The sequence below is a fragment of the Hemitrygon akajei genome, chromosome 9 (assembly GCF_048418815.1).
Source record: "Hemitrygon akajei chromosome 9, sHemAka1.3, whole genome shotgun sequence".
Lineage (NCBI taxonomy): Eukaryota > Metazoa > Chordata > Chondrichthyes > Myliobatiformes > Dasyatidae > Hemitrygon > Hemitrygon akajei.
This window is the reverse complement of record NC_133132.1, coordinates 122,449,215-122,474,743: the sequence shown is the minus strand read 5'-3', so window position 1 is coordinate 122,474,743 and position 25,529 is coordinate 122,449,215. Positions and strand designations below refer to the sequence as shown.

At 41.6% G+C, this 25,529-nt stretch overlaps 1 protein-coding gene across 4 annotated transcripts in view; it reads right to left on the bottom strand.

The window, feature by feature from the left end:
- Positions 1-25,529, bottom strand: part of lpin1a (lipin 1a) — a 122,738-nt gene that overhangs the window by 52,400 nt on the left and 44,809 nt on the right. For 3 of the 4 annotated variants that reach the window (XR_012100298.1, XM_073056932.1, XM_073056933.1), the window contains exons 2-5: positions 16,112-16,312; positions 14,658-14,753; positions 7,993-8,324; positions 271-381 (exon numbers count right to left, since the gene is read on the bottom strand). Coding sequence is in view for 3 of the 4 variants with exons in the window: in XM_073056932.1 (XP_072913033.1) it covers positions 271-381; positions 7,993-8,324; positions 14,658-14,753; positions 16,112-16,312 (740 nt within the window). In the remaining variant the exon portion in view is untranslated. Of the gene's footprint in view, positions 1-270; positions 382-7,992; positions 8,325-14,657; positions 14,754-16,111; positions 16,313-19,109; positions 19,296-25,529 lie in introns of those variants that run through there. The other variant, XM_073056935.1, reaches the window with a different exon arrangement.

Genomic DNA, 25,529 nt, shown 5'->3' with positions numbered 1-25,529 from the left:
CCTCCATTTTAGGATTATTCACCATCACCTATATTGTGCCGGTGAAAAAGAGTACTAAGATTAAGCAGTGCAAGGGATTAACTTTCCTAAATAGTGGCTAAATAAGAACTCATCACCTTTGCAACCTCATCTTTAACAAACTGAAGAAACTTTTGTTGTTTGCCATCAGAAGTATAAAAGTTGTTTGCTGCAGAAAAATTAAGAGGACAGCAATTACAGCTAGTGCAGGAATGAGTCAGAAGCATTGAACAACTCAGTAAAGACCAATACCTGTGCCTGGATGAACATTCTGTATCTGAATAAGGATGCACTTGAGACTGAGTTATGTTAACCAAGGTGCGGTTCTGTACTTGTAGGTCACTCTGCATATATGTTGAATTCCTGGAAAAGGAAAAGCAAAGCACCAATTAGCAGGAAACTACCAAAGACAGTTTATAAATTGTTCTGAGAGGAGGAGTGATTTAAAGAATAAATTTCCACTTAAATCAACAGTCAAGTGTGTGGACACCCATATACCAGTCTGTCCATCATTATTTCCCCGTTGAATGACAAACTCATAATGTTACAACAAATCAAATAAAATGACAACTAACATCAAAATTACCAGATTTCGACATCTACTATTAGAGTTAATCTGCAAGGTAAAACTTTCCACGTTGATGACATGATATGACATCACAAGAAAGAAACTAAGGTTTAGCTTCCTGGATTAGATATTACAAGGGGTTTTTTTGGCTTCTTGATTAGCAAATTTCTATCACAGAAAACTATATGTGTATGTGTCGCTCATAAATAAACTCTGGGCAGGATGTTGATCAACACGGTTAAGACAAACAAAATTGTCACTGGGAGAGTAATATACTAAAATGGATATCAGATAGAAGACAAAGTGAGAATAAACCCAGTGCTCAGGCAGGCAGGCTCTGATAAGTGAGGTGCTCCGGCTTCGATCTCAGCTTTTCATCACCTATTCAACATTTTAGTTGAGAACATGGCAGCATTAAAGTAGGCAGAACTCTGAGTGAGGAAAAGGATGTAAAAAGGCTTCAAGGGAATTTAGAAATCAGAGTGAGGAGGCAAAGCCAGATGACAGCCATAATTATCACTCTTCCTGATGTTACTGTCATTCGGGATTGCCACATCTATTACTATTGCTTTTTCCTGTTCCTTGTCCGATATTACTATGTCTGGTTGGTTGGCCAGTATCTGTTTATCAGTCTGTATTTGGAAGTCTTACAGGATCTTAGCTCTGACATTCTCCACTACCTTCTTGGGTGTTTCCCATTTGGACTTGGGAGCGTCTAATCCGTATTCAGCACAGATGATCTTGTTTGCAATTCCTGCATCTTGGTTGTGCCGTTCAGTGTATGCTGTTCCGACCTGCATCTTGCACCCTGCTACTATGTGCTGGATGGTTTCAGCAGATTCCATGCACAATCTGCATCGTGGGTCTTGTCTGGTGTGACAGACCCCTGCTTTTATTGCTCTTGTACTCAGCACCTGTTCTTGTGCAGCCATGAGCAGCGCCTCTGTGCCGTCCCTCAGCCCTGCCACTTCCAGCCATTGATAGGACTTTCTTATGTCAGCCACCTCTGATATCTGGCGATGGTACATCCCGTGCAGTGACTTGTCCTGCCATGGCCTCTGGTCCTCTGGCTCTGCTTCACCCACTTCCATTTCCATGTCCCCTGCCCGCTGTCTGAGGTGTTCTCCTAGCAGGTCGTCCTTCGGAGCCATCTTCCTGATGCATTCATGGATGTTTTGCATTTCCTCCAGGACTCTGGCCTTGACACTTCTAAATCCCCGTCTGGTGGGCGTACATTCGCTCGACGTCGGACTTTGGATGGAATCCTCCATGTATCGCAAGTAGTTTCCAGGTCTTGATGCCAGTGGCTTCCATTTTGTTCCTTGGCCAGCACTCCATTGCGGCTGGGCATCTGATGACTGGTAGGATGAATGTGTTGGTGGCTCTGATCTTGTTCTTCCCATCCAGCTGGCGTTTCAGGACTTGTCTCGCTCTTTGGAGTAACTTGGATGTTGCAACTTCCCATGCACCTTCAGGATCCCCAGGTGCTTGTAGCTATCCTATACACCTGGTATGTGGCCTTCAGGTAGCTCGACTCCTTCAGTCTTGATGAGTTTGCCCCTTTTTACTACCATCCGGCTGCATTTTTCCAGTCCAAATGACATCCCGATGTCTCTGCTGTACACCGTTGTCAGGTGAATTAGTGAGTCAATGTCTCTTACATCTCTGGCAGACAGCTTGATGTTATCCATGTTCAGGAGGTGGCTGATGGTCACTCCACTCTTGATCCTGTAGCCATATCCACTCTTTGAGACGATCCAGCCTATGCAGAAAAGCAGTGGTGATAGTGCATCACCTTGGTATATTCCACATCTGATGGCCACTCGTGCTATTAGCTTTGAGTTAACTTCTAGCATTGTCCTCCAATAGACCGTTTGAGTTCTTGATGAAGGTGCTTAGTGTCTTGTTCACCTTGTATAGAGACAGACATTCCAGGATCCATGCGTGGGGCATTGAGTCATATGCTTTCTGGTCATCAATCCAAGCTATGCTTAGGGGGTTTGCCTGGTCTTGGAGTCTCACATGACTGCTTTGCAGACAACCCACCCTGCAAAAATTCATTTCTGGGAGGCAGCACCATCAATTTGCGGGAGACTGACAGAACTTCTGGGAGAGGTGGGATGTCTGCAACAGAGTAGCTCCTTAGCAGCTAGCCAGCTAGTTGAAACAATGTTAGCTATGCTAATGCACGAATGACACCTGTTAAACTCACCTCAACATGTCTTTTACATTTTAACCCACCGTGGGCAATAGAAAAGTCACAATTGCAAACAGTGCAGTGAGCAACACTGTCATTATTTTTGACCCTTATTAGTTAGGCAGGAGTACACTTTAGTGTAGTCTGGGGTGAAATACGTAATATATTTTCTTTTTTTGGAACACTCTGCCATGGATCGTTCTCAGTCTCTCACTCCCACTCAAAAAAAATCGATTTCCAGGATTGTATATAATTTGCGGACGTCAGGAAGCCGCTATCAATATGCAGAAGACTCCCAGAACTTGCTGGAGAGGTGGGATGTCTGGCTTTGTCTGTCAGTAACTGGTGCTTGGAGGCTCTGGTTCCATTACTAATCTCCCTCTGAGCAGGGCTCAGAAACTTACACACGTTCCTTCAGCTTGGTGGCTACGATGCCTGATAGATGCTTCCATGTTGGTGACAGACAGGTTATAGGCCAGAAGTTTGCCGGTGTTGCTCCTGTGTGAGGATCCTTCATTATGGAGCAACGGTAACAGCATCAACTTGCAGACAGCAAGTGCAAGCTCAAACCTCACCTCAGGGCATATCGATGCTGGCTCTGCAACCAGAGGAAAGATCATAGCTAAACTGCTGACTCTCAATGAACAAATAGACTAAGTGATAAAATTCCATCAGACCATGAGGCTCCAGCAGCTTCTGCTTCTCTCCCTTCACTGACTAGACCTCTATCACTGTCCGTTATTCAATTTTCTTTGTTCTATTAATGCTTAATAAAATGATAAGTGAAAAAACAAGTTCTGCACCGCTTTCCTGACTTCCAAAAGAAGAACCTTGTATTAACACATCAACAGCCAAGAGGGTCCACTATGGTGGATGTCGCCTTTTTGAAGCATGTCCTTTTGAAAATGCCCTCAATGGTCAGGAAGCTAGTGGCTGTGATAGCAGGGCTCTGGCTCTGCAGCTTTTGACAATCCCTGCATCGACCCCCCCCACCCCCCACCCCCATACCAGGCGGTGATGCAACCGGTTAGAATTTTCTCCAACATACATCTGTAGAAATAACTAATTTTTGATAAAGGTACTGAAAATGGAGCAGACCAGCCTGGTTATATGATAATCTGGTTCAGAAAAGCTTGTTTTCTCATAACCAGAATTAGATAAAGTGAAATTCAAATTCACACTCAACGTTTCAGAAACCGCTCTTTCATCTCTGCCATCCCATTTCTGAATTAACACTGACCCCATGAGCACTACCTCACTTTACCTATTTTAGGCACTGCTTAATTTTATATATATATATATATATACACACACACACACATACATATACACACACACACATTTATACACTTACTGTACTTCACTTTTCTTTTTTCTCTCTATAAATCATGTATTGCATTGCTGCCGCAAAGTAAACAAATTTCACAACATATGATATTAAGCCTGACTCTGATTTGATATTTTGATCTTATGAACAGTACAACACTGATAAAGATTTCCATATGATTTAACTTTAAAGTCATAAAGATATCAACTGTATGTTGCTCTGTTCTGTAGGTGTTCTGTAACACCTACGCATGCACTGAAAGTCACCAGACACGTTTGCAATCTATTTAGCATCAGTGAGGGAGGAATATTTTAAGTTGACCAGATCTTTCTGCAGTGAGGTGTTCTAAGCACTAAGTGGCGCCGTGCTAAAGTGTTTTCATAATTTCATCTGTGTATAAAAATGAAAATCAAAAAAAAAACGACAGATGCAGAGAGTCTGAAACAGAAGCAGAAAGTTCTGGAAATACTCTGAAGGTCAGGCAGTGTGTAGAGAAAGAAACAATTGACCTTTCAGGTCATCAGAATTAAAACCTTTCCACCTATATATACATCAATGTCAGGCAAGCAGAAGAAACAAGGAATTCTACTTGTAATTATCATAATACTATCTTTTCAATTTTTTTTCTTTCACATTAAATCTGATGTCAGTAATCATGTACACACAAAGAATCTTACATTAATGCAGAAGTCTGCCTGCTCAGTCCACCGAACAATCAGATGTTTCAGTTCTTCCAGTTACATCTTTATTACTAATAAGAAAATTACTGTGTAGATCTATTGGTGCCCCAGCATCATGAGGTCTCTCTCTCTCTCTCTCTCCCTATCATACAGCTACTTGTTGGCTGGCCTTGGACAGCATTCCCCTCGGGCTCCCAGCACGTCTGCACTTCCCACCGAGCAGAGTGTTGCCTCCCTGCATGCAGCCCACTGTACTGACCGAATGGCTTTGACAAACGCTGAGATTATCCCCCACATCCATCTGGAGCAACTGGATGTTTATAAGTGTCCTTCTCATGGAATCATTTTGTCGCATCTAGATCATATCAAAAAGCTTATAAACTAGTTCTGTTACATTAAAAGAAACATTCTAAAAACCATTTTGAATTACAACGCCAACTCAAATTGTGGAAATGACCAGAGTCCTATTCTCCCAGCAGCATATTCCCCCACTGAGCTGGGATCACTGAGACTATGTCAAACTCAGCTGGGTGTAGGCTTCCCATCTCGCACACTCTGTCCCATAAGATAACGTGTGGAGTCCATCAGTGCCGGACAGCAACGGGGCAGAAGAAGTTACTGCTGCTGCAACTATGGGCTCAAGCTAATGCCAATGCTAACAAAAGGATATTCCCAAGGAAAACCCGAGGTAAATCAAGCTGTAAGCACTGTAACCAGGTGGAAGATCTGCAACAGTTCCGTACTCAAATATCATAATTGATTCAAAGTTCTTCTCAAACCATCAGACCATCAAAAAGGAAACCCACGAGGACTGTTAAAGCTTCAAATATATACGTGACATATGAAGTTGAAAGGTGACACCACATGATTGCTGCTTGATCCTCAGGACATTCAGTACACAAGCGATGATCAACAAAACAAATACCAAATCTAATTTGGATTCAGCTTGCTTCTAAAATTAGTCACTGGCACCCTGAAGAATGAAATGTTCCCACATGCTCCACCACGCTAAGGGCAGAAATCAGCTGTTGTGGAATCGTAGAATAGCATAGCAGTGGAGATAACCACACAACCTGCTTCAGACCTTTTTAAGCAGCTGCTCTAAAGGCAAAATGCTGGGAGAAGGAACTCACACACCGGCTGTATTAGCATATAGCCAAAGTCGCAGATTGTAGAATCGTTGATCCATAATGTTAAGTCATTTCTCTCACCGCAGATGTTGCCTCACCTGATGAGTCTTTGCAGCATTTTCTGTCTTTGTAACATGGCATAAAATCTGTTTCAATGTCGAGAGCTATTGTTTTTAAATGGGATCGTCTATTAACTTTGCATAGACAATAAAACCAACTGTTCTTTACCACACTGCCGTTACATTGTCAGGATGAATCACTGTCCCAGGAAATCTTTATATTCCCATTGCCAGTGAAAATGAGTCCTGTCAACAAGCTGTCATAAAACCATTGGAATAACCAATAAGGAAGGCCTTCACTCTTGTTACTTAGGGTCCAGTTGCTCCTCACATGAAAGCACTATGGCAACAATGCAGAACACCAAAGACTATTACAAAAATATTGTTTGGCAAGGATCAGCTTGATACAGTACAATGTTTAGTTCATCCCCTTGATTCAGTTCATCAGTCGGAAAGGAAAGCATTCCAACCTAGCATGGCAGGAGCAACCAGTGACTCCATATCCAGCAGTGTGTGTGTGACTGACATGGTTTGACTAACCAGTCACTCCAGATCCAGCAGTACGTGTGCGATTGACATGGTTTGACTAACCAGTCACTCCAAACTAAGCAACACAGGTGCTGTTAACTATCTCACGAGGCAATTCAGAGAACTGTTGGTGAAACCAGCGTTGGAATTTCATTTTTAGAAATAACTGACAGCGCCTTTGAACCGAAATATTAACCCCGTTTCCTTTTCAGTATACGAGACCTAACCTATTGAGTGCTCGGAGTTTTTGTTTTCATTTCAGATTTCCTGCATCTGCATTTTGCTTATTTAATGAGTGGTTAACTTGTCTCCCGAGAGTGAATAAATAAAATTCACCACGTCCTCGAATGCATTACTTAGCTTCTATAAAGCATTTCCAATAAAATAATTTCACTAACAATCTCCAATTATCTCAGCACAACACAAGTCAGTCAAATCCATCAACATCTGACTGTTGGAGATCATTGGCTATTTTTTGCTACTCATTTCACACCATGACTCTTACTAAAACACAGGCCTATCTTCCCTCCCATATTTCTTACAGCAATGATTAGGCATTCCATCTCTCCTTATTTGCTCGTCATTCTAATCAAACTGATAACTGCTGGCCAAGGAATTTAAATTCCACATTAAGTTTGGAAAATTAATTGGCCTTAATGTTAGCTGTCATGTGGCTTCATCATAATTTTACACACTTTGGTTAAAGGACACAAGTGGACAAGGTACACTGGCAGCAAAAATAAACTGCTGCAGGTCAAACTGCATTGTGGAGGGAAGGAAATCATCAGCATTTTGGGGTGAGACCCTGCGAGAGCATTTCAACCCAAAACATCAACATTTCCTTCCATAGATGCTGCTTAGCCTGCTAAATTCCCCCAGCAGTTTGGGTTTGTTCTAGATCACAGCATCTGCATTCTCTGGTGTCTCCAATTTCTAGCAGCCATACAGACGGCCAACAAGTTTGCCTATAGGCTGAGAAAATACATTTGGATTTTTTCTGATGTATCTGCTTTTGTTCTTGATGTATTCAAATCACATACCATAAAGTTCCAGAAGAGCATAAAGCAGAGGAAGACATGATTTAAGGAGAACAGTGCAAGTTAAGACTAGGCAATTTTCAAAACCCTACCTTAAAAACAAACAGGAAATTCTGAAGCTCTGGAAGGGTTTAGTGGTATGTTTCAGTTAAATAGTGCCTACTCCACTCTGTATTCAGACCAGCTACCACCTCAGTATGATAAAAGTAATACAAAATTGTAAGCAAGAGAGAAAGAGAAAAGGCTCTTCAAAACATGCCATCTTTAGGTTATATACAACAGCAAAGTACCAAGCTGAGAAAAGTCAGTCAAAATTGATCAAGGCAAATAGTCCATAATAAAATTTCATCATAATTAAACCTATAAATAACTAAGTACAAACCCTATGAATTACAATACTAATTGCTACGGCAGTTTTTCTATTGCCAAGAATCATTTAGGTATGTACCTTGGAGCCTCAGTGAATTCCACCTCTTCTTCAGAGCTGATTTCAATAGGAAACATGTTTTCATTCTCTGAAGTATCACCAACATCATCTCTTCTCACGCTATCCAATCTCAATTTGCGTCTCCTTTTTCTTCTTTTCTTCACAGAGCTGCCGCTCAATTGGCTTTCTGGAGAACACGGTGTACCATGAATAGACGTAGATGCTTGTGACGTTACAATAGATTCTGGGTTTCTCTGCTTGTCAACCAAGCTTCTCCCCACTGTGGTCTCCATCAGTACAGCACCTTCAGAAGTGATTATAGGTGAGGTGGCCAGGTGTGAAGGAACATTTACCTAGTAGGCAATAAATGAATATTTCAATTTAAACAGAACTATGAGTCTTTTACCTTCAGTATCACCAAATCCGGATCCATTCAACCTTAAGCTTCGTTCCAGGAAACTGAAAAATAAATGCAACAACCTATGGAAAACAGGACCAAACAAAACCAAAAACAAACAGCTGGTAGAACTCAAAAAATCAAATATGAAATTAGATATATATTTTAGGCACAGGGCAATTAAACTGTTCTACAGTATAATTTGATCTAGTACAATTAAGTGGGAGGCTTCGGGGTTCTAACATTTTTACTGTCACTCATTCTTTGGGGATACTCTTCTGTTTTTAAGGATGTCTGTGGAGAGTAAGAATGTCAAGTTGTTTATGGAATACAGCCTGATACTAAATGGAACTACTGAACAGCAAATGTTTGCCCTATCGAGACCATCTACTTCCATTGCATAGTAATGCCCTCATCTGCTCCTGCTCATCTACTGCTAATGCCTTTGTTACCTTTATGAAATCAAATTCAAAAGGAAACAGTCAAGTTTATTGTCAGATGCATAACAGCAAGCACACAAGCAATGAAAACTGCAGTTACAGCAGTATCAGCTTCATAGTGGCCAAACTAATCAGTGCTAATGAATATTCCCATAAGCTATTATATGATAATATAAGCAGAATTCACAAAAATAAACTAAATACAAATTAGGCACAATTTTTACAAGAACATAATAATCAGAGCAAAAAAAAAACATTTATTTTCATGCGAAGTGATCACGGCGTTGCTTTACTGCAGTGATCAGGGTTATGCAGGTTGGTTCAAAAGCCAGATGGTTGAAGGGAAATAGCTGTTCTCGAATCTGATGTTGTGGGACTTCAGGTTTCTGTCTCTTCTGCTTGATAGTAGCTGTGAGAAAATTATATGGCCCGATTTGTGGGGATGCTTCTTTCTTGAGGCAGTGCATGTTGTACATACTACTGGTAGTGGGGAGGTACAGTATGTGCCCATGATGCATAGGACTGAAACCACCACTCTCGTTTTTAATGTTCATATGTATTTGAATTGCCGTACTAACCCACGATGCAACAAGTTAGGATACTTTCAACAGTGCATCTGAAACCAAAGAAACTGGTAAGCTGATTAAATGCAGGTGTGTGCATAAGACCTGCATTAAAAAAAAGAGACTGGGTACTTGTCGGCCTGAATATAAGAAGGGAATTGAAAATGCAATACTAATCTGAACCGAGACTTTGCTGGACCCAGAACTAATCAAGCTCTGATAATTCGGTAATCAAATGTGTGAAGAGCATCAGCATCTGGAAAACCATGCTCTGGATGAACTCCAGTATATACAGTAGGTGACAGAGGGAAGCACTGGAGTGGTTAACATGACAATCTATCTAGCAATCACAAGGAAAGCACGCCAATGTCTTTACTTCTTTCAAAGAGCTGAAGGAAAGAGGGTTGTCAGGTATCCCATGTTGAAAGACAGGGAAGTCCTAGCCTTTTACTTGACTGAAAAGTTAAATGAAATTTTATTCTGAGGGTATTTTTAATGACTTAAGCAAAATGTAACTAATAAGAATCAGGTTTATTATCACCAGCATATGTCACAAAATTTGTTAACTTAATCTTTTCCCCTCAAAAACTGTTGATAGGAAGGGCTGATATTGATAACAATAGATTGGTTCATAACATAAAGAGAAGTGCTCTTATGTAATTCAAACCTGAATTTTATTTCCTCTTTTGTACAATTTTATAGTATGGTGTCAATATCATAGATCAGAGGCATCAGTCTGAAAAAAAATGCATTCCATTCACTTTAGTTGAAAACAAATTACCAAATGAAGGCTTTTTCTTTAACACAACAGCCATCACTCCACAATAATGATGCAATACTGGTACCTTCCTTCTCAGATCAAACAGGAACTTATTTGATCATTCTCATACTCGCTTTTGGGAGGGGTTGGGTGGGAAAATCAGGGGCTACTCCACCTTACCAAGTTTGGTCATAATCCCCATTTGTACAACAGCAATCTTCTACACATATGAAAATAGGGAATAGCACCTTCATCCAATTCACAAAGTTAACGGTAACAAATCAATCAGGTGCAAATGATCAGCCGTTCCTGACATCATTAACACTTCACGACCAGCCTATCTTCTGACAGTATCATGGCCAAACTTCATCATTCGATACGCACCATTGTATCTCCAGCTTGGATTACTCAGGCTTCATCCTTACATGCCTTCTGGAGCTACTTCTGCTACAGTCCTTAAACCCAGCCCTTTATCTCCATGTAGCCCAAACAACGACTAGCATGCCCCTGGTGTATTTCTAGGAAAGGGCAATGTGGCAAGTTTTTCTCTGCTTGCTATTTTTCACATGCCAATTTAAGATTAGCTCTCATGTGAGATAAGATGCTTCATTTAATTTATTGGTTGTTTAGAGCATTGTTATCAAGAGGAACACTATTCTGCTCTGTCAATAGCCTGGTGGCCCTGCCTTGGCTGAAGCTGCAGCTCTGCTTCATGATCTGCCCAGAATATGTACCTGTCACTCATGGTGCAATGTATGAGCCCCTTTCCCTGTCCTAAACCAGTAAGCTGCTGTCTACTTTTATAGAATTGTTACTGAACCACCAAATACACAATTCATCCAATGCCTAATGAGATTCAGCAGGTGCATGCTTATTGTATGTTCACAGGTGCTAATTTCTCTATTGCCTGCCACCCTATATAAACTTTATTTCCATTTCAATGACAAGGAATTACATCAGAGAAAGCAGCAAACAAGAATAAATGCTCTCATGCTGATCAATTCAAGAAATCTATCTTCCAACTTTCATTTATGCTGGGCTCAATATTTTGTTTTAAACTGCCAATAGAAAAAATTGTCATGACAAATCTAAAGACTTAGATAGATACTTAATTAATCCCAAAGAAAATTAGTGTCACAGTACACAGATATAAATATTAGAAGTAGAAAGAATAAAAAAATAAGTTACCCCAGTCTAACAGGAGGGGGTCATCACTTCCCTGGCTATAGGTTGACTCGTTATAGAGCCTAATGGCCAAGGGTAAGAATGACCTCGTATAACACTCTTTGGAACATCTCAGTTGCCTTAGTCTATTACTAAAAGTGTTCCTCTGTTCAGCCAAGGTGGCATGCAGAGGGTGAGAAACGTTGTCCAGGATTGCCCGGTTTTTCCACAGGGTGCTTTGTTCTCCCGTGTATCCAGTTTGACTCCTATAACAGAGCCAGTAAACACAAAGTACACTGCAGACGCTGGGGTCAACACCGCACTGCTGGCAATGTTGCATTTATTGCCAATGCTTGCTTACACTGAAAAGATAGAAATGAAACACCTTTTTGAACTGTAGTTCTTCTTATGAAATCCCTCACATGAAGCTGTTGAGTAAGAGGAAGTCTGGTGCAAGAACAGGATAAAAGTGCAGAAATATGCAATTCGGGCCCTTGGGTCTGTTGCACTGTAGCACAGCTAGCTTGCTCTAGACCTCACTACCTGATGCCCCTATGATTATGAACACAAGACTCTGTAGACATTGGAAATCCAAAGCAACACACACTGACATAGCCTTAAGTACATAACATTTATTAACTTCTCCTCCACAGATTGCTGAGTAGAATTCTAAAGACTCTCAACTTTCTGGAGAGAAAAAAAATCTTCCTTATTTACATCTTAAATTGGCAACCACTTATTCTGAAACTACATCTTCAATTCACTTCCTACCAAAGGGGAAGTATCCTCTCAGAATCAAGCTGTAAACTTCCTTCAGCAACTTTCATATTCAACAAGACTCTGTTAAATTGTAATGTGTATACGCCCCAATCTGCTCAACCATTCTTCAGTTTCTTCACCCCAGGAAAACCTGGTATATCTTTACTGAATTGTCTCCAATGCCAGCCAAGTCCCAAGAAACCACTTCCTACATCTAGGGAAATACTGAAGGCAGATTTACAATGAAACTCACAATCGCCTTCAATACATCAACGTGATGTTTGATCAAGTATGAAAAAAAGGTGTTTGAGGATAGTTATCAGAATCAGCATAAGCAGTCTATTGGGCAGCAGTAATCCACTGGAGAGTTACTACCAATGTCGCTTATTAAATCCTCTACACCTTTTTTATGCCATGGACACCGAGGGGTCCCTGGACCGCAGGATGGGAGCCCCTGCTCTAAATCAACTGGAAAAATAAGCAAATTACTGTCAGCAACTTCTTTAAGGCCAAGTTCCCAATTCTCACTTCTGTCTGTAAGGAGTTTCTATGTTCTCACTGTGAGCGCGTGGGTTTACTCCAGATGCTCTGGTTTCCTCCCACAATCCAAAGACGTACCAGTTGATAGGTTAATTGATCTTTGTAAATTGTTCTGTGATTAGGGTAGGGTTAAATCAGGGGATTGCTGGGTGGCACAGTTCAAAGGGCCAGAAGATCCCATTCCGCACAGTATCTCAATAAATAAATACTCATCCCTTTAATAGAGGCCACATCAGTCACAGGCCTGATACCATTCTTCTGAAACAGACACCATTCTGAGCACCTTAAAAAAATGTGACATCCCCACTGATTCTTCATAATCCCCTGTCCATGATCATTCAATGTCAGGAAAGGACTGAAAATCACGAGTCCATATGTCGTAAGCCCAGTGTCAATTTCAGAGGGAGTGCACCACCTCACAAACAACCTACCCCCACCAAAATTTTCCTGTTTCACTGTAACAGAAGTTAAAAGGCTAGGAGTGGTTTTATTTTGTTACAAGAATCACCCCTTGTAATAATGATCAGGGACATACAGAGAGAATCAGTAATTACCAGTAAGTACCTTCATTGTCTCAACAGAAGCAGACCTGAGCTTACACACCAAGTTTTCCTGACCTTCCACGAACAGTCAAAGAACAGGAAATAACACCAGTTAAAAAAGAATTTCTGCTGCTGGCCATACGTTTCTCACAGTCCCATTTCGAATCACCAAGTTTGTAGGGCATGTCACATCAACAAATAGTAAATCTCCTAGAGAGTCATCACTACTACATATCTGGAGGTTCTGACTCTTATGATGTTCCTCAGCTGATGGATCTCCATCCCGTTGGCTCAAGGTCACCTGTCCTACATGGGTCACCACCTTACTGGCTCTAGTCCAGGGCTACAATAAACATTGTTATAAGGTTTCTGCCCCACAGTCTTGTATCTTTGTTCCTTTCAACAATGTGTACCACATAACCTGAGTAGAAACCAGAGCATCCCTTCTTAAATAAGGAGACTACATACAGTACTCCAGGATAATTTCACTATCATGCTGCACAGTTGCAGTAATGCTTTTATACTCTAGCCCATATATGTCAAACTCAAGGCCCGCGATGGAATTATCTTTGGCCCGCGAGATAATATCTAATTACTATTAAAGCTGGCCCCAGTAATCGAAGCGCCTATGGCGTATGATATGGCTAATGCCGAGTTTATTCGGGTACCAGGTTTTCAGGGTTTTTAGTGTTTATTCGGCAGTCTTCTTCATAAGAAACGGAATTTGTAAAGTGAAACACTTTGTAGTTACAGCAGAGACTGAGACACATGAGAGCAGGCTGAAAAAACGGAGGCAACAAAAGCTGCGTTCGCACGCGTCCGACTGATCCGGCCCGCATGAAGCTGCATTTTGCTCAATCCGGCCCGTGTTTGACACCCCTGCTCTAGCCACTCTGCAATGTTCCAATTCTCTTCCCAATTACATGCCCCACCTACATGATAATATTTGTGCATCATGTACAAGGTCACCTTGATCCTCAAGCAAAGCCTCTCTCGAGCAAAGTCATGCTTCTCACTTTTTCCTATCAAAGTGGAATTACTTCACCTTTTCCCACGTGAAACTCCAAATCCAAACAAAAAGATCCACTTCCTTCTGCACATTCTTCCCAACCACTTCACACTGCTTTTTCCATCTACTTTTCTAAGTGATATATAATGATGGAGAAAGTCTAAATGAGAAAGAAGTTGCACGGTTGTGGGGACGTAGAAGAAATTTTTTGGTGAAATGATGGCATTTTTGGTCTGTTATCTACAAAACATTTTTAATATCTTTCAGTCATGCAAGCATACATTTCAGAAATTCAATACAGTCAACTGGGAAAAGGGGAAAAATAGCATAGCTATCAGATCTGTAAAAAATCAAACTATATACTATGCAGCCAATATTTCTTAGTTTGTTATAAAGGAAATACATATATAGAAGTCAATACTATCGAAGAGATAAGTAATACAGCTGATGGAATAAGCTAATTTCTCAGTTATCAATTATCTAAGTTTGATTTGGAAACAATGCAATATTACCTTATTATTTGTTGTCTCTTGAACAAAAAAGGCCTCCCCATTATCGCCGAGCTTCATTTGCAGCTCTACAGGTTCTCCATTTATTTCTATATCCACCTAAAAAATGTTAAGTTAGAACATATTTCAATTTTAAATTGTATACTTATGACCAAGGATGAAAAAGCAGACACTCCAAAAGAATTAAATGTCAATTTTGTTTCAGTGTACACATTATTTTACCCAAATCATTTCAATCTACATTCAGCCAAATGGCTATAACTGTAGGTTTTGCCACACATAATGCTCTTCATCACAAGTCACCTTTCAGCTTACCTGACTGCCTACAGTATTAGGACACATTTCAGATTAGTGTCCTCTTTCATTTATACAATGTTGGCTTTTTAATTTACTAATGAAAATACAATTTTGCTTATTGCAGGAAGAATCAATAGCTGCACGAAAGCAAAATCTTATTCTATTTAATATTTGCATATTTGAGTGAGATTACGACTGTTCTTTCCAGTACTAACATCACATTACTTTCTTGATATCCAACAAGAGCATTAATACTATTAAGAGTATTTATAGTATTCATGGTAAGACTCTTGGTAGTGTGCAGGATCAGAGGGATCTTGAGGTCTGAGTCCATAAGACACTCAAAGCTGCTGCGCAGATTGACACTGAGGTTAAGAAAGCATACAGTGCATTGGCCTTCATCAATCGTGGGATTGAGTTTAGGAGCCGAGAGGTAATGTTGCAGCTGTATAGGACCCTGGAGAGACCCCACTTGGAGTACTGTGCTCAGTTCTGGTCGCCTCACTACAGGAAGGATGTGGAAACCATAGAAAGGGTGCAGAAGAGAATTACAAGGATGTCGCCTAAATTGGGGAGCATGCCTTATGAGAATAGGTTGAGTGAAATCGGCCTTTTTTCCTTGGAGTGACAGAGGTTGAGACGTGACCTGACAGAGGTGTATAAGATGATGAGAAGCATTGATTGTGTGAATAGTCAGAGGCTTTTTCCCAGGGCTAAAATGGCTAGCACGAGAGGGCACAGTTTTAAGGTGCTTGGAAGTAGGTACAGAGGAGACATCAGCGGTTAAGTCTTTTTTTTTTTTACACAGAGGGTGATATTTGCATGGAATGGGCTGCTGGCGACGGTGGTGGAGGCGGATACAATAGGATCTTTTAAGAGACTCCTGGACAGGTACACAGAGCTCAGAAAAATAGAGGGCTATGGGTAACCCTAGGTAATTTCTACTGTAAGGACATGTTCGGCACAGCTTTGTGGGCCGAAGGGCCTGTATTATGCTGTAGATTTTCTATGTTTCTATATTTCTTAGAGGTGCAAACCGGGCTCAAGACATGTTTTTACTGTTTAATATATTCAATCACTCCAACATAAAATGACCTAACTAGTTATTGGTGTACGTAAAAGAACACATCCCAATAACTAAAAGGCCATTGCTGACTTACCACTTTTTCTCTAGATCGGAGCACTCCTAGTTTCCCAAAGCGAACGTGGAATGGGGAGCACTGGAGGCTGCCATCTGGCTGTTGGACAACAATGATATCGATGCAGCCAGACAACGTGGCAGGATTTAATCCCTTGTAAAGTTCTTTCACCGTCACAAACACTTGGCCGGCCAGTTGTCCAACGTAATTCATGGTCTGTGCCTTTGAAACAAAACAAGTATTTACTCATAAAGCAGCCCCATTTGCTTCTTTTAAAAGTACACAACAAGAAATATGCCTTAATAATACTAAATGGATAAAGATAGCACAGGATAGCACAGTTTTTTGAAATGGAAATTTGCTGAATGCTTTAATATTAGAGCTACAATCTCAAATCAGAAATTTCACAATTAAACTCTGAGAGGTACCTTGAAGTTGTCAGTGTATCCCCAACTGCAAGTTGGAATTGGAATATTGCTGCCAAATGCACCAAGGTACAGTGTAAAGCTTGGCTTGTGTACTGCTCATACAGTATATTATACAGTGCAATGAGATAGTACAAAGCAAACAATAACACAATTTACAATAAAGTGTAACAGTTACAGAAAAAGTGCAAAAAGGGACAAGATCATAACAAGGTAGACTGTGAGGTCAAGTGCTCATCTTATCCTGCTAGGGAACATTCAACAGCCTTATAGCAGTCGGGTAGAAGCTATCATTGAGACTGGTGTTACATGCTTTCAGGCCTGACGGGAGAGAGGAGAAAAGAAAATGTCTGGAGTAGGTGGGATCTGTGATTGTGTTGGCTGCTTTACTGAGGTGAGAAGTATAAACAAAGTCCACGGAGGGGAGACTGCTTCTCGTAATATGCTGAGTGCCACAGTTCTCTAAAGTTTCTTTCAGTCATGGGGCAGAGTAGCTGCCATATCAAGCCACAATGCATCCTGATGGGATGCTCTCTAAAGTGCATTGAGTAAAACTGATAAGGATTCAAAGGGGACATGCCAAATTTCTTTAGCCTCCCGAGGCTAACTTGCTTTAATTTATGGAGCATCACCAAATTCTAATCCAAAAGAGTACAGGACATCAGGAGACTTTTGTTAGACTAAAAGAATGGTGCAAACAAACAGCAGGTCAAGCAAATGATTCAATTCAGATGACAAACTCAAGTATGAAGTAAAACCACACAACTATTATCTGCTTCTGTAAGTAAATTTAAAGATGTTCGTAAAACAACAAAAACTATACAAAGTAGTACAGTGAATAAAGCCATTAATGCAACCCTGAAATGTTTTGTTTCATCAGAAAATCCACACAAATCATGAAGCATTAATTTTCCTGGGTCTTTCCTTTCCCTGTTGCATCATCATCTCCTCTTCAACTTCTTGTTCCAATTCCCAAACCAAATTATTTGACCCATAATTAAGTATCTCAATTATCAAAAGGTCTAAAATGATTAAGCCCACTGGGAGGATGCCCTTTTGTGAATACTTCTAAAAAAAAAAGCCTAGTTTCCAACTAAAGAACCTTACCACTTCAGTTTTATTTGCTCTCTTACTGTTGTAGATTCCTGTTTTTCTGCTTAAAGTTTGACTTGCACATGCGCAATTGGATGCATTTGGGATGCATTTTGCACATGCGCAATTGGATACACTTCTAACCGTCTCCTTTTTACCTCTGGTTTTGTTTCTCCAATCACTCACCCCACACACCCTTCACTTCAAAGTTTTTCTATAAGCGAAGACTTCAAAGCAATTTTACAATGGATTATTATAAGGTATGTAAAATGCATCTACATTTAGATATTTATTCAAGTTTCTATAGGTGTCAGAATAGTTCTCAAGTCATCTGTATGACAGATTACAACCCGCTTGTAATCAACAAAATGTACAGTATTTTAAAACTTCAGCTCACCTTGAAAAAAACTAATCCAAAACCTAGATACAAGTAAAAACTTATCCCAAGTCAAAAAGTCCGTTTGATGATTCAACTCAAGATTAGTACTTTGCTTTTGATTCAATGATTTAACACTTGCAAGCACGGTGTACCACAACTTTTCTTCCCTGATTTTTTCCCTCTGATTATGGATTCATAACTACAACAATTTGTAGATCAGCAGTACAACGACTGAGCACTCCTACCTCACAGCTGTAAGGGCCTGTGTTCAATACTGACACTGGCAAACATCCGAGTTAAATTTGCAGGTTCTCCAATCAGTTTCCAATGGGCACGCTGGTTCCCTCCAGCATCCTGAAGATGTACTGGTAAATTAACTGACCATTCTACATTACCCATATGACTGGGAATATGTTGCAGGATTTTAGAGAAATACAGAGGGGGAATGGGAGCAATGTGATAGCTTTGTCCAGATTGACAAGTACCCATTAGGCTGAACAGCCTCCTGTACCATATGTGAGAGGATAAATATCGGGGGTAGTAAACTAAGCAGACCGCTTAAAATTGTTAAAATGCTGGAAATTGCAGTCATATATGTCCATCACACTATTGACTTCAACGTCGTAGATGGTGGAAAAGCCTTGAAGCATCATCTGGTAAATCAATTGCCAGAGGACATCCAGCATTTTGCCTGTTGTAGTGCCCAGAGGAAGTACCGTTGATCCAGTGGAGTCCTGGTCAACGGTGACATGCAGGATATTGAGAGTGCGGATCTCACAGATGGTAATGCCGGTGGATATCAGTGGTAGGTCAGATTCTGCCTTTGGGCTGGTCACTTACTTGCCTAAACATTGTCCGAGATCTCGATGCAGACAGGATGAACTACTGATTTACAGAGAGATTGTTCAATTCCTTCGACAACAGGAACCATTAAGGTTTGTGATCAAATAACCGAAAATGATAGATCAGCTACGGAACTCTTTGAGGATAATACCTGTTCCAACTCCTCGCCCACCCATCCAGGTCACCACACACTCCCACTCCTACCGCAAAACCCCTCCATCACCCTCTCATCTCGACCCCACACGTACCCCCACTATCATCAACAACAACATACTCACACCTGCCCCCTCACTTCACCAGCACCCCACTGCCTCAGCTTCACTACGCAGCCGGCAAACACAACTCCAGGGCTCGAGTTCCACGAAGCTCCGTGCAGCCCCTCGACCGAATGCCGTCCCCCAGCCGAAACCGAAGGGCGACCCGCACCGGGCTGCTCTGACGTCACCAGCGCCCGAGGACGACGCTCCAATGGCGGGGCGGCAACCGCGGCGAGTAGGCGGTGCCTCGCCGCACAGCGCTGCCGACTTCAGACTAGCCAGCTCCCGCAAAGTTCTGCTTCTGCTGTTTGACTTCCTCTTCGTGACAGACACATACAAAAACAACACCTCCATTTGACAACACATTCCACCTTCCTATGCTTTTTTTTTCCCGCAGAGGAAATCTCAAAAGCTTAGCTAGGCACCTGATGAGACATTAGGACAGAAGACAGAATATGCAGTGTCTTAAAGCCGGGAAGTTGAGGGGAATTCTGGTGTTTTGACGTTTGAGAGGACGGGAGGGAGGATGTGAATATTAACATCGGGGCATAGTTTAAGCAATGCAGAACTATTTGATAAACATAAGATATCGGGATCTTAAGGCTTCTTGTGTTTTTTCATTATTTAAAAATATATATTAGTTATTAAAGTATCCAAGGGAAATCTCTGCCGTCCGAGGAGATAGTGCTGTTTCTGAGAATTCTGTCTTTGCAATGTTCTGTGTACAGTCATTAGCCTGTAATATGATGACTGATGCATCAGGCGTTGGGCTCAACCTGAGGTGATCTGCTCAGCCAATCAGGCGACCGTCGGTACATCAGTACTTCTATGATATATGCTTAGCTGATTTTATTTGCATAAGAGGAATAAGGTAATCGTTTCAAGGAAACTTTCACTGATTTGCCAATCAGTTTTTGTTTCGTTCAGATCCATCTGCGAAATTTTTAACATGTACTTGACGTTCTTGGCTAGTGGTTTCAAAATGAAAATTCTGATGAACTTTCAAAGAAAGATATATAATATTTTACTGACTCTGTTTACATCTCTTAACTTTTCATAAGGAGAAAACAAACTATTTTCTGATTTGTCCTAAAAGACTTTTTTTTTAAAACAATTGCATGACTGGAACTGTTTATTGAATTCAGTATTTGATATCAATAGTAATTTATTTTAATTTTGATTTTATTTTTGTTTAAACGAAAAATACTGGTTACAGCCTCAATTAGTGACCCCAGTGGGTAGGGAGGTCGAGAATTAACTTGTTTCTTGTTGTGGCATTAGTACTAAGTGAAAGAGCGGGCAGCTGTGATTACTTGCCACAGCTGCTGCACTTCAGAGCTACTCTGGAAGTTTTGGGCAGTCAAGAGGGGTGAGATTTAACAGCTTGTTGAGAGTGAGGACATTCAAATCGAGCCACAAACATGAGAAAATCTGCAGATGCTGGAAATCCAGAGCGACACACACAAAATGCTGGAGGAACTCAGCAAGTCAGGCAGCATCTATGAAAAAGAGTAAACAGTTGACGTTTTGGTCCGAGACCCTTAATCCGTACTGGGGGAAAAAGATGAGAAGTCAGAGTAAGAAAGCGGAGGGAGGGAGGAAAAGGTAAAAGGTGGTAGGTAATAGTTGACACTGGGAGAGGGGAGGGGTGTAGAAGGGGGAAACCTGACAGGAGAGGGTAGAAACCAAGGAAGAAAGAGAAGGGGAGGAGTACCAGAGGGAGGTGATGGGCAGGTAAGGAGATGAGGTGAAAGAGGGAAATGGGAATGGTGAAGGGTGAAGGGGGGCAGCTACTGGAAGTTCAAGAAATCGATGTTCATGCCATCAGATTGGAAGCTTCCCAGACAGAATATAAGGTGGAGGGTTTCAGACCGAAACATCAACTGTTTACTCTTTTTCATAGATGCTGCCTGGCCTACTGAACTCCTCCAGCATTTGTTGTGTGTTTCTCAGAATATAAGATGTTGCTCCTCCAACCTGAGTGTAGCCTCATTGCAGCTGTGGAGGAGGCCAGGGACTGATATATTGGAATGGGAAATAGAATTGAAATTGGTGACCATCCGGAGATCCCACTTTTTCAGGTGGATGAAGCGTAGCTGCTCGGCGAAGTGGTCTCCCAATCTATGTCAGATCTCACCAATATACAGGAGGCCACACCGGGAGCACCAGACACAGTATATGACTCCAACAGACTCACAGGTGAAGTGTCGCCTCACCTGAAAGAACTGTTTGGAGACCTGAATGATAGTGAGGGAGGAGGTGTAGGGGCAGGTGTGGTACTTGTTCCACTTGCAAGGGTAGCAATCTTCAATTGTTGACCTATCAGGGACTGAGAAAAAAGCTTTTCTGCCAATGTTATCACAAATGATTTCACTGTTCCATCCCAGACCTTCTGATTCTTCCCCCATTATTTCTGCAAGCTTTTCTATCTACTGATCACCTTTCCTCACTGAGCTCCAGATCTTCTCAGGTGTATGCTATAGGGTAGTTAAAAAAGCTTATGGAGTGTTAGCTTTCATAAGTCGAGGGATAGAGTTTAAGAGACGCGATGTAATGATGCAGTTCTATAAAACTCTAGTTAGGCCACACTTGGAGTACTGTGTCCAGTTCTGGTCGCCTCACTATAGGAAGGATGTGGAAGCATTGGAAAGGGTACAGAGGAGATTTACCAGGATGCTGCCTGTTTTAGAGAGTATGGATTATGATCAGAGATTAAGGGAGCTAGGGCTTTACTCTTTGGAGAGAAGGAGGATGAGAGGAGACATGATAGAGGGGTACAAGATATTAAGAAGAATAGATAGAGTGGATAGCCCCAGGGCACCACTGCTCTGTACAAGAGGACATGGCTTTAAGGTAAGGGGAGGGAAGTTCAAGGGGGATATTAGAGGAAGGTGTTTTACTCAGAGAGTGGTTGGTGCGTGGAATGCACTGCCTGAGTCAGTGGTGGAGGCAGATACACTAGTGAAGTTTAAGAGACTACTAGACAGGTATATGGAGGATTTTAAGGTGGGGGGTTATATGGGACGCAGAGTTTGAGGGTCGGCACAACGTTATGGGCTGAAGGGCCTGTAATGTGCTGTACTATTCTGTTCTATTCTATTGGCATGCCCTCCTGCATCTTTTGAAATAAAATTAATCTTATTTTCCCCTAACATCATGTCGAAGAATTAGAGCCCCTGTGCACTATTCCTGTAGAAAGGAATTGTCCCATTGGCTCGTGCCCCCTCTCAGAATGGCAGCATACCCTGCTGGATTACGTGTCATCTTAATTCAGCTGATGCAAAGCACACTGTGATACTGCACTCAGAATCCGGACAGCCTAGTCCCAGTACTGCTCAAGGTTGTCCTCAAAGCCATCCGGCAATCTCAGCCAAAGTCCGTCTCTCAACACTTGGCCATTGGGAAAGACCAGTTGTAGAAACAAGGAGAAAAAGAAATAAGTATATGAATCAGGTATCAGTGTAATTGGGTCTTTTTTTTACTGTTGATGTTGTTGTGACAGTTCAGATGAAGTGTCTTGGCCCGTAACATCGACTGTTTACTCTTTTCCATAGATGCTCCCTGGCCTGCTGAGTTCCTCCAGCATTTATTGTGTGTTCTGCGTTGTGACCATTGCGGTTTTGTTATGAATTTGGAGCTAGGATTTGGCATTGCAGTGAAATGAAGTAGGAAACATAGGTCAGATGCCTTTTCTCATAGTTATGTGATGTTGGAGGCCTTTTCTACAGCTGTACTTAGACTCCTGACTCTTCCACGATCCATTTCCAGATAGAATCAGCCAGGCTGTAACCTGTTGACCTGGTATCACAGGATTAAAAAAAAGTCATACCTGCTTCAAAATGTACTGGGCACAAAGCTGTATTATATAATTGATGTAACTACCACCTCCACAATCTCCATCAGCACAGGCTGCACCACAAGGCTGTTTACTTAAGCCCCTGCTTTACTCACTTCATACTTATAACTGTGTAGCTAAACAAAGCATTAATGCCATATTCAAGTTTGCTGATGACACCTCTATCGTACGTCAAGTCAAAGGCGGTAACAAATCAGCTGATATGAGGGAGATTGAAATTATGGCTCAGTGGTGCCAGAACAACAATGTCTAACACAATGTTAGTAAGACCCAGGAACTGATTAAAGATTTCAAGAGGTGGAAACCAGCAGTCTGTCACTGGGGGATCAGAGGTGGAGAAGGTCAGCAACTTTAAATTCTTTGGTGTTATCACTTCAGAGGACCTGTCCTGGCACCAGCATATAGGAGCAATTACAAAGAAAGCACAGCAACGCCTCCATTTCCTTGAAGATACGGCATGACATCTAAAACATTGACGAACTTCTATAGATGTGTGGTGGAGATGATATTGACCGGTGCATCACAGCCTGGTATGGAAACACCAAAGCTTTTGAATGAAAAATCCTACAAGAGTAATGGATACGGCCCAGTCCATCATGGGTAAAACCCTCCCCACCACTAAGCCCATCTACATGGAGAGTTGTTGCAGAAAAGCAGCGTCCATCATCAGGAACCCCCACCACCCAGATCATGCTCTCTTCTCGCTGCTGCCATCAGAAAGAAAGTACAGCCGAGGGCTCACACAACCAGGTTTATTACCCCTCAATCATCAGGCTCCTGGACCAGAGGCGATACCTCGTTCAACTTCACTCGCCAAATCACTGAAATGTTCCCATGGACTCACTTTCAAGGACTCTTCATTTTCATGTTCTCGATATCTATTGCTTATTTACTTATTATTTGTATTATTACTTCTTGCTTTATATATTTGCATAGTTTGTTGCTTTTTGCACATTGACTGTACACCCAAATCTTTCATTGGTTCTATTGCGGTTATTTGATTTATTGAGAAGGTCTGGAAGAAAATAATTCTCAGAGTTGTATATAATGACATATATGTACTTCGATAATAAATTTACTTTGAACTTTGAACTAAACGGTGTCCCTTTAACTGGTCAATAAGCTCAGCTGCTGATAGAGCGCACACAAGATAAAGTTTAGGCATTTAATGGCACCCAACACAGAGGGGAGGATGTCATGTAATATTTTAGACCATAAGACAAAGGAGCTGAAGTCGGCCATTTGGCCCATTGAGTCTGCTCCACCATTTCATCATGAGCTGATCCAATCTCCCCTTTAGTCCCATTCCCTCGCCTTCTCACCATAACCTTTGAAGCCCTGACTACTCAGATACCTATCAATCTCTGCCTTAAATACACCCAATGACTTGACCTCCACTGCTGCCCGTGGCAACAAATTCCACAGATTCACCACCCTCTGGCTAAAAAAATTTTTTTGCATTTCTGTTCTGATTGGGCGCCCTGCAATCCTCAAGTCATGTCCTCTCATACTAGACTCCCCCACCATGGGAAACAACTTTGCCAAATCCACTCTGTCTATGCCCTTCAACATTAGAAATGTTTCTATGAGGTCCCCCCCCCATTCTTCTAAACTCCAAGGAGTACAGTCCAAGAGCGGTCAAACGTTCCTCATATGTTAACCCCCTCATTCCCGGAATCATTCTAGTGAATCTTCTCTGAACCCTCTCCAATGTCAGCACATCCTTTCTTAAATAAGGAGCCCAAAACTGCACACAGTATTCCAAGTGAGGTCTTACCAGTGCCTTATAGAGCCTCAACATCACATCCCAGCTCCTATACTCTATTCCTCTAGAAATGAATGCCAATATTGCATTCACCTTCTTCACCACCGACTCAACCTGGAGGTTAACCTTACGGGTATCCTGCACGAGGACTCCCAAGTCCCGTTGCATCTCAGAACTTTGAATTCTCTCCCCATTTAAATAATAGTCTGCCCCTTTATTTCTTCTACCAAAGTGCATAACCATACATTTTCCGACATTGTAATTCATTTGCCACTTCTTTGCCCATTCCCCCAATCTATCCAAGTCTCTCTGCAGACTCTCTGTTTCCTCAGCACTACCGGCCCCTCCACCTATTTTTGTATCATCAGCAAACTTAGCCACAAAGCCATCTCTTCCATAATCCAAATCGTTGATATACAACGTAAAAAGAAGCAGTCCCAACACGGATCCCTGTGGAACACCACTGGTAACCAGCAGCCAGCCAGAATGGGATCCCTTTATTCCCAATCTCTGTTTCCTGCCAATCAACCAACGCTCTATCCACGTATGTAACTTTCCCATAATTCCATGGGCTCTTATCTTGTTTAGCAGCCTCATGTGCGGCACCTTGTCAAAGGCCTTCTGAAAATCCAAATACACAATATCCACTGTATTTCCCTTGTCTAGCCTACTTGTAATTTCCTCAAAGAATTGCAATAGGTTTGTCAGGCAGGATTTTCTTTTAAGGAAACCATGATGCGTTCTGCATATCTTGTCATATGCCTTCAGGTACTCCATAACCTCATCCTTGACAATTGACTCCAACAACTTCCCAACCACCAA